This window comes from Fundulus heteroclitus, chromosome 23 (genome assembly GCF_011125445.2).
Source record: "Fundulus heteroclitus isolate FHET01 chromosome 23, MU-UCD_Fhet_4.1, whole genome shotgun sequence".
Taxonomy (NCBI): Eukaryota; Metazoa; Chordata; class Actinopteri; order Cyprinodontiformes; family Fundulidae; genus Fundulus; species Fundulus heteroclitus.
The window spans coordinates 34880870-34896154 of record NC_046383.1 but is presented as its reverse complement, the minus strand read 5'-3'; the positions used below and the strand labels follow the sequence as shown (position 1 = coordinate 34896154).

The following is a 15285-nucleotide window of genomic DNA, read 5'->3' as shown; positions in this document are numbered from 1 at the left end:
ATGATGCTTTTTGAAGTGTACCACGTGATCATCCCTTTTATTGGTTACATTTGGCCGCTTCATCCATTTCAGCCGTCCTCTGAGTGTTCGTCTGTCCATTATGACGACTGTGATGAGAGGCTAAAAAAAAAGCTGCTCACAGGAAGCGAGGTGGAACGCAGCTGAGCTAAACATGTCAACTGATATGGAGACCTGACCAAGCAAACATCTGGAGGAAAGAGGATTGATCAGGTTGGTCAACTTGTCCTGAATCTGTTTGTTGTTTTCTGCCCATCAGCTGGTTGCTGTGGCGATGTGGTGCAGCGTGACCTTTCCTTTTCTGACTCCTGGTGTGTCTGAGTGTCTCTTTGATTTGAATATGACTGGCAGCTTGCTTTTGCCCTCGTTTTGACTAAAGTCGGACATCTTTAGTGTACGCCCGACTGTCTGGTGTTTTGTTTCTAAAACTAGATGTAAATGAAGAGGACCATGCTGTGTTTTTGTTTGTGCAGCATGACGGGTCCGCTGCACGATTCCCACAGGCTTTCGGTAAAAACATGGACAGAGGAGGAGAGTGACCGTGCTGAGAGCACACTTAGCAGGTACAGACAGAAACACATGGATCCACCCAAACACACACATACACCCACACACAAGGTCTTTTAAAAGAAGACGTGTGCTCGCTGTGCCTTTATCTGCTGTTGTGTATAAGTGTAGCGTGGATTTGTGCTGGTTGAAATCACACAATATAATCTAATAGGTAAATCCGTCTCATCGTTAACTAAACTATGAATCAGTCTGATTTGAATTTTTTCCTTTTATCACTGAACAATCAATTATTGTCCATTTTAAAAGCCCAGGAGTCAATCTATTTCCCAGCACAGCAACAAATATCAGAGGTTGCACCAACCAAAACTCTAACCGAAGCCTACCGCTTATGGTCACTGTCCATTTGGAGTTTTCTGGCTAAGCCTTAACTCCTGAGATGCTGCCTCCACAACAGGTTATTTCCTTATGATGCCATCTAATTTGCGAAGACCACCAGTCCCATCTGCAGAAAACCCCTGTACAACCCCTTTCACTCCATACCAAACAGTTGCAATAATATTGTTAGACATAAAAGCTTCCCCTTTTTCCATTCAAACACAGCAACAACAAAACATTCATTTTGGTTTTCTTGAACAACAAGACATTTCTAAAGAAATTAAGCTCTTTGTCCCTAAATGCCTTTGCATACTGCTATCTGTACTCTTTTTTGAATAATGTCTTCTTCCTTACCGAGTGGCCCTTCAGATCCATATTGGTACAGGACTCATTTCACTGTGGATAACGACACTTTTATGTACTCCAGCCAGCCTCTTGACCATGGTGTTGGCCTCGAGGGTTGATTTTTACAGTTTGTACAGAGACACATTGACCTCTGAGACACAGACCCTGCGTTCTTCCTGAACAGTAGGATGGCTTTTTAAGCAAACATATGATTACTTGAAGGAAGCAGTTCAATATCTCACAAAAGTGAGTGTACCCTTTAGATTTGTGTAAATATTTTTCTTATATCTTTTCATGGGAGAACACTGAAGCTATTATATTTTGATAAAGTTAAAAGTAGTCACTGTGCAGCTTGTATTTGCTGTTGCGGTTTCTTCAAAGTAATTTGACACACAACCATTAATGTGGAAACTGCTGGTAACAAAAGTGAGTACACCCCCAAGGGAAAATGTCCAAATTCTCAATAGTGTGAATAGTTTGTGTGACCACCATAATTTTCCGTCACTTCCTAAGCTTCTTTTGGCTTGGAGTTCACCAGAGCCTCCCAGTTTACCCCTGGAAACTTTTCCTAACATATCATGATCTTGGAGTCCTGTTCCATTCCTTCATGATAATATCAACGAGTTGCGAGAGGCCTTTGGCTCCTCCACCTACCGTTTGAGGACGTTAATAGGTTTTAGGTCTGGAGACATGCTTGGCCAGTCCAGCAACTTTACCCTCAGTCTCTTTAGCAAGGCAGTGGTCATCTTGGAGGTGTGTTTGGGGTCATTATCATGTTGGAGTATACTGCCCTTGGGCCCAGTTTCTGAAGGGATGCTCTGCTTCAGTAGGTAACAATACATCAGAATCAGGTTTAATCACCAAGTTGCTTCATACAACAAGGTATTTGACTTACGTTCCACTTTGCTATCATTGAAGACATTTTAGGTACAATATAAATAAAAGGTAAATGTTGGCATTCATGGTTCTCTTAATAACCTCTATGGCTCCACATCCAGCAGCATTCATACCCCCACACACCCAAACTATGACACTCCCACCACCACGCTTAACATGCTTGTCCTTGTACTCCTTACCTGGTTGCCACAACACCCACCTGACGCCTTCTGAACCAAATAAGTTTCACATGAACCCTTTAACCTCTGCAACTATGCTGGCAGGACTCATATGTCTATGTTCAAACGACAACCACTGAACAGGACGCTTAGCACGTGTTCAGCTCCTTAGCTTCTTTGGTCAACCATGGAGAACCCTGTTGTGAGAGGAAACTGTTCTGTTAAACTGCTGTATGGTCCTGGCCATCACGCTGCAGCTCAGTTTGAGGGTGTCCCTCGGGTGGGAAAATAGCTTATTGGGCACAATGGGGACATGTTAGAGATGTTCTCACTATTGTGAGATACTTTATATTGGAGACGTGGTATTAAAATACATTCACAGGTTTAATTCAACTGCTGTGAATGAACCTATTAGGAACTTGTAGAGGAAGTATTCCCTTTGATTGATGCCCCAAGTTTAGACATAATAAATATATCCTTAGTAAATGGATATGTAAGTATGTGGATATTGACAGGCTATTAAAGTAGCTGTTATTAAACCTGTACTTAAGAAACCCTCTCTTGATCAAGATGACTTAATAAATTACAGACCTATATCTAATCTTCTTTTCTTATCTAAAGTTCTTGAGAAAGTACTTGCTAATCAAGTATGTGAACAGTTGCAAAGTAATGACCTATTTGAAGAGTTTCAGTCAGGCTGCAGAACTCATCACGGCACCAAAACAGCACTGGTGAAGGTCACTAATGATATTCCCATGGCCTCACATAATGGACTTGTGTCTGTACTTGTCCTGTTAGATCTCAGTACTGCATTTGATACAGTTGATCACAATATTCTCCTAGAAAGACTTGAACATACTGTAGGGATCAAGTGAAAAGCATTAGGCTGGTTTAAATCTTATCTGTCTGACAGATTCCAGTTTGTTCCTGTTACTGTAATAATACATCTTCTTCAAACTCTAGGGTGACTTGATTCCTGTTAAATCAAGAATAGAATTTAAAATTCTTCTTATAACATATAAAGCCCTTAATAATCAAGCTCTATCATATATCAGAGCTCTGATTACCCCTTATGTTCCTAACAGAGCACTTGGATCTCAGACTGCAGGTCTGCTTGTGGTTCCTGGAGTCTTTAAAACTAGAATGGGAGGCAGATCTTTTAGTTATCAGGCTCGTCTCCTGTGGAACCAACTCCCAGTTTTAGTCTGTGAGGCAGACACCCTGTCTACTTTTAAGACCAGGCTTAAAACTTTCCTTTTTGACAAAGCTTATAGTTAGAGTGGCTTAGGCTATCTCTGTATTTATGATGTTATAGGCTTAGGCTGCTGGAGGACATCAGGGTCTAATTTTCTCACTCTGCTGAGTTTTCCTTCTGTTCTACAATTTGCATTGTTTGTTGTTTGATTGATTGATTTTGATTTCGTAAAGTGCCTTAAGATTATATGTTTTGGCGCTATATAAATAAATGTGAATTGAATTGAATTAAAGGCAAGACAAGGCAAGACAACTTGATTTATATAGCACAATTCACTACAGAGACAATGCAAAGTGCTTTACATGATTAAAATATAGGAAAATAAAACAGAATAAAAGCAAGTAGGAATAAAATGTAGAAACAAAATTGAACATTAAAAACAGTTGGACTAAAAAAAGTTGAACTAATGAACAGCCAAAGGCAACCCTAAACAAATGTGTTTTTAGTCTTGATTTAAAGGAACTCAGGCTTTGCGCACTTTTACAGTTTTCTGGAAGTTTGTTCCAGATAAGCAGAGCATAGGAACTAAATGCTGCTTCTCCATGTTTTGTCCTGGTTCTAGGTATGCAGAGTAGACTGGAGCCAGACAACCTGAGTGATGTGGAGAGTTGATACACTGATAACAAGTCGGTGATGTATTTAGGTGCTAAGCCATTCAGGGATTTATAGACTAACAGAAGTATTTTAAAGTCTATTCTCTGAGATACAGGGAGCCAGTGTAAGGACTTTAGAACTGGGGTGATGTGCTCTACTTTCTTAGTCTTGGTGAGGACGCGGGCAGCAGCGTTCTGGATCAGCTGCAGCTGTCTGATCCACTTTTTAGGCAGACCTGTGAAAACACCGTTGCAGTAATCAATTCTACAAAATATAAACGCATGGATTAGTTTTTCCAGATCCTGCTGAGACATTAGTCCTTTAATCCTAGAAATGTTCTTCAGGTGATAGAAAGCCGACCTTGTAATTTTCTTTAGATGCTTTTGAAGGTTCAGGTCTGAGTCCATCACTACACCCAGATTTCAGGCCTGATCAGTGGTTTCTAGCTGAAGCGACTGAAGCTGTGTGCTAACTTTTGATCTCTCCTCTATTTGTCCAAGTATTATTACTTCAGTTTTGTTTTTATTCAATTGAAGAAAATTTTGGCACATCCAGGCATTGATTTCTTCTAGGCATTTACTCAGTGTTTGAACTGGTTCATAGTCACCTGGTGACATGGTGATGTAGAGCTGTGTGTCGTCTGCATAGTTATGGTAGCTGATTTTTTATTTTTTATGATCTGAGCAAGAGGGAGCATGTAGATATTGAAGAGAAGGGGACCCAGGATGGACCCTTGGGGAACCCCCACATGTGATTTTTGTCATATCTGATGTAAAGTTACCTACTGATACAAAAGATTCCCTGTCCTTTAAGTGGGATTAAAGCCATGACATCTTTGTCTGGGCTTTCCCTAATGGTTTAAATGCATCTCAGTGTATGTAAAGCTCTTTATAAAAGATCAAAACAATATATAGCTTCAATTTCATACCAATGAAAAAAGATATTTCAAAATAATGTAAAAAAACATGTAAGAAGTAAGAAATATTAATGCATTTAATATCATTCAAATGTCTTCATTAATAAACTTACTACTACTTCTAAATTTTTGCTTTTAATCTTCATAACTTCTAAATATCTCTCTGGAACATCTTGAACAATGTTGACACTGTCTTGACTTATTGATTGAAGAAACTGGAGTGAATATATTGCAAGGAATGATGAGTGAAAGTCTAAGCCAATTAGAAATAGGAAACAGGTGGAGAATAACAGGCTAGACCTAAGATCAACTGAGGACACCAAGAGGCTAACAGCCGAATTACAAAAATAACACAAGAAAGCCAAATGGAGCCAAATACCTTATTTGCAGACTAGACAATTTCAAGCTATTTTTAACATAACAATCTTGGAATTTTATTGCGTCCTCACAAGAACTTCATACTATTATGATGGCAATCATATTCACACTAAAATTTCAGGAACATTTGGAAGATCACTGCTTTGAAGGTTCGGGTTTTATATGATTCAGGGGAGCTATATTCTCTTGGGAATGTGTGTTTAGCCAATGTTTCAGACCGTGTCCTCTGAGTTATTTCTTTATTTTCTGTGTCTCTGGATGAATAGAGGCCAATCGATATGCGATGACACTTCTTCAGAGCTGCAGAGAATGGCAACCATTGAAAGGAATTCCCAGAGTTCCTTTCGAGGACGAGGGGCACTTTCCAGGTATAACTTGAGGCTTTTACTTGAATATTCACTAATGAATTGTGTTCATCTGTCTATTGTTTAGTGTTGGCTGGTTGTGCAAGTAGTAGGTGCAGTCTTGCAGATATTTACTGTTTGTGAGCCAGTAGTCAAGAGTCTAGGTCTGAGATAAATAATTTTGATATTTGGAGACAAAAAAAGAGCATTGCTTTATTTCGTTTCTGTCTGCCTGCAGAATAGTAAGTATGGTGATGACCCTGAGGGAATGGGCCCAGAAGAGCCTGGCCGAGGAGACAGAGCGGCCTGATTCCTTTCTGGAGCGCTTCAGGGGCCCGGCCAATGTGGACATGCAGGCCCCGCCCAGCAGGTTCAGCCAGAGCCGCACAGGTTCTGAGACAGAGAATGAAACCAGACGCTCCCGGCGCAAGTAAGATACCACAAAGTGTCCATATAAGCTTTTCTCTAAATGTGCTTACTCTGATTTAATTTGTTCTGTGTTTGTGACGGGAGGAGGAAGAAGTGGAAAGTTGTGGTTCTATCCCCATCTGATGATTCCTACTACAACTGGCTAATAGTGATCGGGGCAGCAGTTTTTTATAACTTCACCCTGTTGGTTGTAAGGTATGGAACTGTTATTGTGTAAATGTGTATTCATTTTGATAAATATTACAAAAATATCACCCATATCCTGGACCACCGTGAGGTCTGTATATCTTGCTCTGCAATAACTGCTCCACCTCTCTAATTTACAAGCTTCTGTGACTTGATGCTCATGTACAATTTCCCAGAGTTCAGATACAAGCTTTTTTAACATGGAAGTTGTGTTCTGGACAACATTGGTTTTTGCTTATGTTGCACTGGTCAGCAATTTAAATGACCAGATATGCAATGACTATTCAAATAATCATGGCTTCAAATTTGAGTTACAAGGAATGTTTCTGTGCAATTATTGCTGCTCCATCGTCACAGTGTTTCAAATACATATTAATGCTTCAAAATCACAACTGGCTGTTGTTCACAGTCCGGCACATGGGATGTGAAAGTGCCCTCCGATATGATCTTTGGTATGTGTGGAATATGCACCAATAGGCACCTGAGCTGCATTAGGACTAAAAGCAGTTTGAGGAGAATAGAGGAAACTAGGGAACGTGAGGTTGCGAAGGCTCCCAAAAACCCAGAAAGTACAAGAACCGAAAAGACTTTGTAGACAGACTTAACAACTTAAGTATCTTGAATCCTTTGTCATTTAAGCAGTTACATCTGTGATACATGCCATCAAACTAGTAGCTAAGAGGCAAGGAAAACGGTCAACAGTGTAGCTGATCTAATTTTGGCTAAGCCATTTAATATTTTATTCTTTTCCTAAAATAAAGCACTATATGCATGCAAGGAAAAAACATTCAAATAGGACTGGTTAAACATTTTTAAAATTAAACCTCAGGTAGAGGGCATTCAGTCCCATTGCTTCCAACTCTGCATTGATGTAGCTACTCAGCTCCCTTTAAAATGCCTATGTTGTTGTCATCTGCTCCCTGTGTGACTACAGAAAAAGTCAAGAAAAAGTGAAAAATGCTGTATAGATCCCTTAAAACTCTTGAGACCCGAGAATGGTGGTCCAAACATAGGCTTTTAGACACCTCAATAAAGGCTGGAAATATAGTTCCTCTTCAAACATATATGTTTGATTAGCTGTAAATGTCATTTAAAGACGTGTCAGGAGAAATGAATAACCTGTTTGAAGAGAAACAGATCATTTATAGATACCAAAAGTCATATGTTTACGCTAAACTTCTCATGTCTTAAAAAGTTAAAAGTGTTCCAATGGATTGAGGTAATGAAACACGCTCCATGGTCATGTTTGTCATTGTTTTGATTTTACTTAATTTTAGTATTGTTTATGCAATGAAGAGTGGAGAGATGACTTCCATCATCTCCATTACTAGGCTCTTGTAACCATACACCCTCCATTGTGGGCCTCAATGCAGGTTTATTTAGCTCTCTTGTGAGTGATGATGGATTATCTATCTTGTGTGTTTGTTTGTCTCTAGGTCTAATTTGAGGTGAAACTGCACAATAGTGCTCTCCTTTTGTTCACTTTGAGCAGCTGTTTGCTCTTAAAGGTGTCCTGTGATAAAGAGACTTTGAACCAAAAATGAACGCATCTGCCAGTTTCCTCTTGTATACTTACTGTTGCCAACACTCATTTTTCATAGACTTTTATAGAAAGCCTTAGCACTCATCTTATCGAAATCACTTCCATCAGTGCTTGAATTTTTCAACGATGGTGTAAAGAAGTGATTTTTGCTCAAATGCTTCACCATTGTCATGGAATTCCTTGTTGCTTTCAAATATTTATATTCTCTCTATTCCTATTTTACTGCAGGGCCTGTTTTGATGAGCTTCAGATGAAAAATGTCCAGGTGTGGCTTGTGCTGGATTACATCTGTGATGGAGTCTACATACTGGATATAGCTGTCCGTCTTCACACAGGTACTATGTAAATCATTAGTCTGAAGTAAAAAATTAGTTTTCAATCTTTCTGTCCTGATAGAAATCCCCGTTCAGTTATGCAGATTTTCATTGTATATGGTTTGTTTGGTCCAAATCCCTTAGCTTGGGCATTTTGTTTTTGTCTGTATTGGTGAAGGTTTTTTAGATCAAGGCTTATTGGTGAAGGATGTGCGTCGTCTGAGAGAAGCCTACATCCGAACATTACAGTGTACACTGGACATCTGCTCCATCCTCCCCACGGACCTCCTGTACCTCATAGCTGGAATGAGCTACACTCCTCTGCTCCGATTCAATCGTCTGCTGCGGCTGCCGCGCCTCTTCGAGTTCTTTGAACGAACAGAAACACGGACGAGCTATCCGAACACGTTCCGCATCTGCAAGCTTGTCCTGTACATCCTGGTGATCATACATTGGAACGCCTGTGTGTACTACAGTTTCTCCAAAGTCCTGGGTCTAGGCTCCGACTCATGGGTTTATCCCAACGCCTCTGACCCGGAGTTTGGCTCCCTGGCCAGAAGCTACATATACTGTCTGTACTGGTCAACTCTGACACTCACCACCATTGGCGAGACCCCTCCTCCTGTCAGAGATGAGGAATATCTCTTCTTGATATTCGACTTTCTGGTAAGATTATCATTCACAAACATGAATTCCACTGAATAAACGTCTCTACTCAAAACCAGTCTGATGGCATTTCTTTCCCAGGTTGGTGTTCTGATTTTCGCCTCCATTGTTGGCAATGTTGGAGCCATGATCTCCAACATGAACGCAACGCGGGTAGGCTTTCAAACCCGCGTCGATGCCCTCAAACACTACATGCACTTTAGACATGTCAGCAAGGTCCTAGAGCAGCGCGTCATTCGCTGGTTTGACTACCTTTGGACCAATCAGAAGACGATAGATGAACAAGAAGTGCTGAGGAGCTTGCCAAATAAACTGCGTGCAGAGATCGCTATTAATGTTCATCTGGACACACTGAAGAAGGTAAGCCCCACTGAACTGCACTGACATCAGCTTTTTTAAGTTTTGGATGCTCAAATGGCTAGAATGTTCTTGGACTTTGATGCCGTTCAAAGCCCAAGAACCTGAAATGAACCTGAAAAGTTAATCCGTTTTGCCAGTGACTTGGAGCAGCTGTTTCTGTATGTCGATCTAGGTGCGTATTTTCCAGGATTGCGAGGCAGGTCTCCTCGTGGAGTTGGTGTTGAAACTTCGACCCCAAGTTTTTAGTCCTGGTGATTACATCTGCAGAAAGGTTTGTATTTCTTTTGCTGGTACTTCAGAGATGTTATCAGTTACTAGTTCCTTTTGGTCAACAACATGTCAATCAGATAAACAGAAGAACAGATGTATTTTATATTTTTAAGAGGATAAATACCACAAGACCTTTTTTACAATGCTCCTGTAATACTGACATGAGCAGATGGTAAATTTTTGCGTTATCCTACCTCAGTAAATATAAAAAATAAAGCACGCTCTCACAGTTTCATGTATTGACACAATAAGAAATACAAAAAAGGAAAATATCATGTAACGTTATTTCAAACAAAAAAGCAACACACTCAAATGTTAAAGATCATCAAACAAAGTTTGATGTTGGACAACCTGAAAAACAGAATAAATGCAAAAAAAAAAAACTGTTTAAAAATTATGATTTCATTAATTGAAAAAAAAAAAAAGTTATCCAAACCAAACTGGCACTTGCAATGCCCCCTTGTTAAATAATGAAATAACTCAGATTAAACTTTATTTTAATCACAGAGCTGAGCTCAAGTTTAGAAGCAAACACGAGGCCTGATTATTTCCTGACTTACAGGTAAAATAATTGAAATAGAACCTTTCTGATGGCTAAAAGATCTCAAAGCAATATATCAAATAACAACATCAATAATAATAATAATAAAAATGATAATAATAATTGTATAACTGTAGAAATATTAAGTCATTGATTTCCATCAGTCTGGAAAGGGTTGAGACACCATCAAACCACACTGAGAGTCATCATTCACAATTCTAGAAAACAAAATGACTCCAAGTGTGTCTCTGAATCAATCAGGAGGTCACAAAACAACCCAGAATGACATCTAAAGCTCTGCAGTTCTTCAACCATAAGAAAGAGAGACTTGGCAACAGGGCATCCATGGGAGACTTCCAAAGCCAGAACCTCTGCTGACCCAAAAGAACACAAAGGCCCATCTGAAATTAGTCAACTACATTTTAGTGCTCCCCAAGAATTTAGGGAATATATTCTATGACTGAAGGTGTTACGCAACCTGGGCAGGCAGAGAAGCCAAAGTTCCAGCCAAACACGCTGTTGTGTTTATTTGCAGGATGGTTTAGGCCTGGTTCATGCACATGCAGTCTGGACTGAGACTAGTAGTTGTGGGAACAGTCCAGTTCATAGATCAAAAGACCAAAAGCTCAGGTGGATGTCCAACATCAGCTTGCCAAGGCAGGAAAATCCAGAAAACGTGTTCAAAGTCAAATTGTGGTAAACAAGCCATGAGGAACGCTGGACATCTATTAGCTGGAAGCTTTTAATAATCTCCCGTTGAATAGAGCAGGCTTAGTTAGGGTAGAAACAGGTTTGTGTGATGAGCTTGATAGCGGTGGTTGAGAGGCAGTGCAGAGAATAATCCTTCATGAGCCTGGAAGAGGAGTGATGTAGATGAATGCAGACAGGCAGGGTGGTGACAGTGGAACTTTGTGGCAGGTGTGGGTCATGCTCCATCCCACTTACAATTAACAGAGCCTTTCAGAAACAGACAAACATGGTGGTTGTAGGGTCAGAGTTTGGGCCTGCTTTGCTTCCTCAAGACCAGGATGACTTGCCATAATTTATGGAATCATTAATTTGCCGTACATACTTGAAAACCCTCCAGTGTGGCTGAATTAAAACATTTCTACAAATTGGAGTGGGTCACAATTCCTCAGTGGTGATATTAAGGACAAATTGCCTTTACTTATGGCAATAAAGATAGCAATGAGGAGGACTACGGCTAGAGTAATTTTTCTTTTTTTCAGAGACAGACTGCGAGTGATTCATAGAATATTAATAGTATGTACAAGAAGATTGGGCTGATGGACCGGTCATCTGGTTTCAGAAGCCAGACTGGTTTGTGGTGTCTTTAATTGTCATCATTTGAGACGACATCCTTTTGTAGGTGTTTAGCAGAGACGAGCATTTTCTGTGAATGGTTGAAGGTTTGAGACTACATTATTCTAATGTACACTACCAGCATAGGGTCACTATGCAGCGCTGTTTACAGCCTGCTCCTAAACTCTGTTCTTTTATGACAATAAATCTTGCAGAAGGATTACTGTCCTTCATTGTTTACTACAGTAAGACTGAATGAAGCAATCCCTTATGCATCAGAGTCCCTTTTAATTGATGTGATTTTTCTTTCGGGTGCTGTGGCATTAAAGACGTGGTAGCCTGTGATGCTCTGAAATTTTCAAAAATTGCTGCCCCATTTTACAACACAATCATACCATGTAACTATTAATAAAACCATCATCTACACAGGAAGATATGGATCTCACAAAACTCTGCAAAACAAGTTAGCAAACATGTTTATTTTGGTGGATGGCAATGAAAAAAAAAAATCCCAACCCCATCGATGCACCCTCTAGTGCAGGCCTACTCCAGGGCTGTTTTCAATATATATTGTAGGGCAGGGATGAATCTTTTCACCATGCGGCTGAAAAAGTGTTCACAAAATGTGTTTCTGACATACTTATCTTTGTCTAAACCCATCAAAATCTGAGGTGTGTTCTAATTTCATTTGTTCCTATACATTTATATTTATGTTGTGGTGAAAAATATAGCTGGAGGAAGACCTTTATTCAGACTGGAAATCAGTGGAGTGTCCCTTTTATTGCTGTACGCCAACAACAAACTCTATGAATGTGTTAGTAGGAGGCGGGGGGCAAGTAAAGATACATGTACACTAGATTTTCTCTGCCTTTTCCTAGGGTGATGTGGGTAAAGAGATGTACATCATTAAAGAGGGCCACCTGGCGGTGGTGGGGGACGACGGAGTCACCCAGTTTGCTGTCCTGACCGCAGGGAGCTGCTTTGGAGAAATTAGCATCCTGAACATCAGTGGCAGCAAGATGGGGAACCGACGCACCGCCAACATAAGGAGTCTGGGCTACTCGGACCTGTTCTGCCTTTCCAAGCAAGACCTGATGGAGGCACTTCAAGAGTTTCCCCACGCCAGGACCCAGCTGGAGCAGAGGGGGAGGGACATTCTTCAGAAGGAAGGGCTTTTGGAGGAGGTGAATGTGTCTGCTGGAGAAGAGCTGGAGGAGAAGATGGGGAGGCTGGAAACCAGCCTGGACCGTCTGCAGGTTGGTGTGGCTGCTAATTCTGTAACTCTGTCAGTTTTTTGTCTTCTAATTTCCTTAATGCTTTTGAACATTATGGGTCAGTTAAAAGCGGAAGTTCGAAAGCCTGACAATAACTGTGACTAATCATTTCAGACATGTTTGGCCCGCCTGCAGAGTGAGTTCAACTCTTCCCAGCTTCGACTGAAAAAGAGACTCACAGCCCTCGAACAGAACTTCACAGCAGCCACCGGCAGCGGCTTCCTGTCAGACGCCGACGGCAGCGAGAGCGTCTCTGGCTGCGACTTTGTACGAAGTGAAATCAACATCCGACTCTGAAAGCTCAATTTACACACCTGTCAGCAATACTCGTCCAGCAAATACTGCTGTTATTTTGTTATTTATTTTTCCGATAACTTGTGTAGACTTAACTTGATGTACAGCGTTTTGCTAAAATATTTGTAATCCTTGAGCAGTTTTAGATTTGGTCTTTTTTTTTTTTAACCACAACCTCCAATTTATTAAATTTTAGTGAGAGAACAACACATAATTGTAAATTGGAAGGAAAAGGGCATACAGTTTCTGGCAATTTTTTAATCTAAATTTAAATAAATTATAAATTTACATAAAAATGTGTAAAATATGGCAAGCTGTCATGTTTGGACTTTCTGGACTGATTTTCCACTGATTTTAGCCATCAGTCGCTATCAGCTCAGTCACCTCCCAGCCACCACTCAGCACCTCAGCAGCTCCACCTGCTGCCACTAATTACCTCCACCTGTTCTCCACCTGCCTTTATATACCTGCCTCACTCAACACTCTCTGCCAGAACGTCTCGTCTTGTCTTATGTGCACTGCTGCCAAGATTTCTGCCCATTCTGGTGGTTCTTTGGCCTGCATCATATGTTGTGGTCAGCTCATGCCTTCATCATCGGTTCTGATCTGTCACTGCCTGCAACTCCTGTCCTCGCTCAGCTGACTTCAATACCTACATCTTCTGGTCCCCTCCACATTCCTTTCTGCCTGCCTCGTCTGCCAGTATTCAACTTTCCTTCAATAAACCTTTTCAAAACGTAACTCTGTGTTGGGCTGAATATCGGGTTCCCCAGCTCTACTCATTACAGCAAGCCTTTGGATTGAGTGCCACTGAGTCGTCACTTTCTGGAACCCGTGTTTGCTGCAATTGCCAATCTTTTGGGGGAATTTTTCCAACAGCTTTTCACATCAAGAGATTCAAATGGTGATTTTCTTTTTTGTTTTTGCTAAATGACTGAAATGCAGTTATTTCAGTACTTGTCTCTCCAAGAATTTCACCTTGCATTTCCATCGATCCAGAGCATTCCACTCGGCATAGGTGAACATCTGCTGCTAATCTCAAGTACATTGAGCTTTTCTTGCAGAGTTGCTCTGTCAGTAATGTTTTTTTTTGCAGTGCACCCTAGTGCAGGCAGGCAGAAGCAGCACAGTGAGTTAAAGAAAAACGTACAACTTGGCAAAGAGGTAAGCAGAAGCCGGCTTGGCATGAAAACAGCTGAAGACATGATGTGGCATGGCAACAGCATTCCCCTGTGAGGAGTGAATGAAATCACCAGTATTAATTGTACTGTGCAGGTGAAGACAATGAGACTGATTGGCATAAACAGGTGGACTGAGTGACAATGTTTAAGGCTTAAGGTGGCAGTGGCTGAGAGTAGGAACAAAACATGACTGGGACAGAAATAAAGTGATCAATCTGACAGAAAACCCCCAAAACAAAACATATTAGGAACTAAACAGAAATAACTGCAAGAATAGGTAAAATGGAAAAAAAATGGGATGATAGAAGATAATCTAAAGAGAAAAAACCTAAACAAAGAACAAAGAAAATGTAACTATAAGACTAGACCTGTAGAATTTCACAAGAAAAATACTGAAAGATGAGATGCTCTTATTCAGCTCCGTCCATCTTACCATCAGCTTTGTCCAGTTTCCACATCTCTGGAAACGCATCCCCACAGCATGATGTTGTGACCACCATGTTTCACCTTTTGGAGGGTGTATTCCAGTTGATATGGTGATTTACTTTTCCTCCACCAGCCTTTTGCATATAAAACAAAATGCTCAGATTTAGTATCATCTAAGCTTCTGCCTTCTTCCACACGTTTGTTGTGTCCCCTATATGTCTTGTAAACTTAGATATCTATTTTTCATCAATCTCTTTTTTTCTGGCATCTCTTCCAGAAAGGTCAGATTTGTGGAGTGCATGACCTACTGTTGCTCTGTTAACAGTTTTCCCATCTGAGCTATGAAACTCCGCAGCTCCTCCAGAGCTACACTGGGTCTCTTGGGCACCACTTTAATTTCTGCTCTCTCCACCCTGCCCGTTAGTTTATGTTTAGAGCCAAGTATGGGTTGCTCTCCTAGATGCTCTTTGTTCACCAAAGTTCTCTAACAAGCCTTCAAAGTGCAGCCGCATTTACACTGAGATTATGTCTCACTCAAGGGGACTCTACTGAATAATTAGGTGGCCTGGGAAGTTAAGTGGAAAATTTGATTCAGGCATATCAGACTAAATGGACTTAATACAAATACGCACAACACTTTTCAGAGTCTTATTTGCAAAAAAGACAAAAAAAACCAACAACAAAATGTACAGTTTTCCTCTCACTTTGC

The 15285-nt window shown here is 40.6% G+C and overlaps 1 protein-coding gene across 2 annotated transcripts; it reads left to right on the top strand.

The window, feature by feature from the left end:
- Positions 1–85: 85 nt before the first annotated feature.
- Positions 86–15238, top strand: LOC105918374 (cyclic nucleotide-gated olfactory channel). 2 transcript variants are annotated; one of them, XM_021311063.2, is made up of 11 exons: positions 86–231; positions 492–581; positions 5713–5814; positions 6029–6220; positions 6304–6414; positions 8177–8283; positions 8441–8928; positions 9010–9288; positions 9461–9559; positions 12280–12657; positions 12790–15238. In XM_021311063.2, the coding sequence occupies exons 2-11, from the start codon at positions 493–495 to the stop codon at positions 12970–12972; spliced, it is 2028 nt and encodes a 675-aa protein (XP_021166738.2). In that variant the 5' UTR covers positions 86–231; position 492; the 3' UTR covers positions 12973–15238. The 2 variants fall into 2 exon arrangements, with proteins under 2 accessions (XP_021166738.2, XP_021166739.2); XM_021311064.2 differs by lacking the exons at positions 86–231; positions 492–581 and adding an exon at positions 5439–5595.
- The last annotated feature ends 47 nt before the right edge of the window (positions 15239–15285 follow it).

Excerpts from the sequence above, each read along its gene's own strand:
- LOC105918374 (XM_021311063.2), top strand. The coding sequence starts at position 493 with ATGACGGGTCCGCTGCACGATTCCCACAGGCTTTCGGTAAAAACATGG. Across the intron at positions 6,415-8,176 it reads TTCACCCTGTTGGTTGTAAG|GGCCTGTTTTGATGAGCTTC; the intron begins GTATGGAACTGT and ends ATTTTACTGCAG. Across the intron at positions 12,658-12,789 it reads CCAGCCTGGACCGTCTGCAG|ACATGTTTGGCCCGCCTGCA; the intron begins GTTGGTGTGGCT and ends TAATCATTTCAG.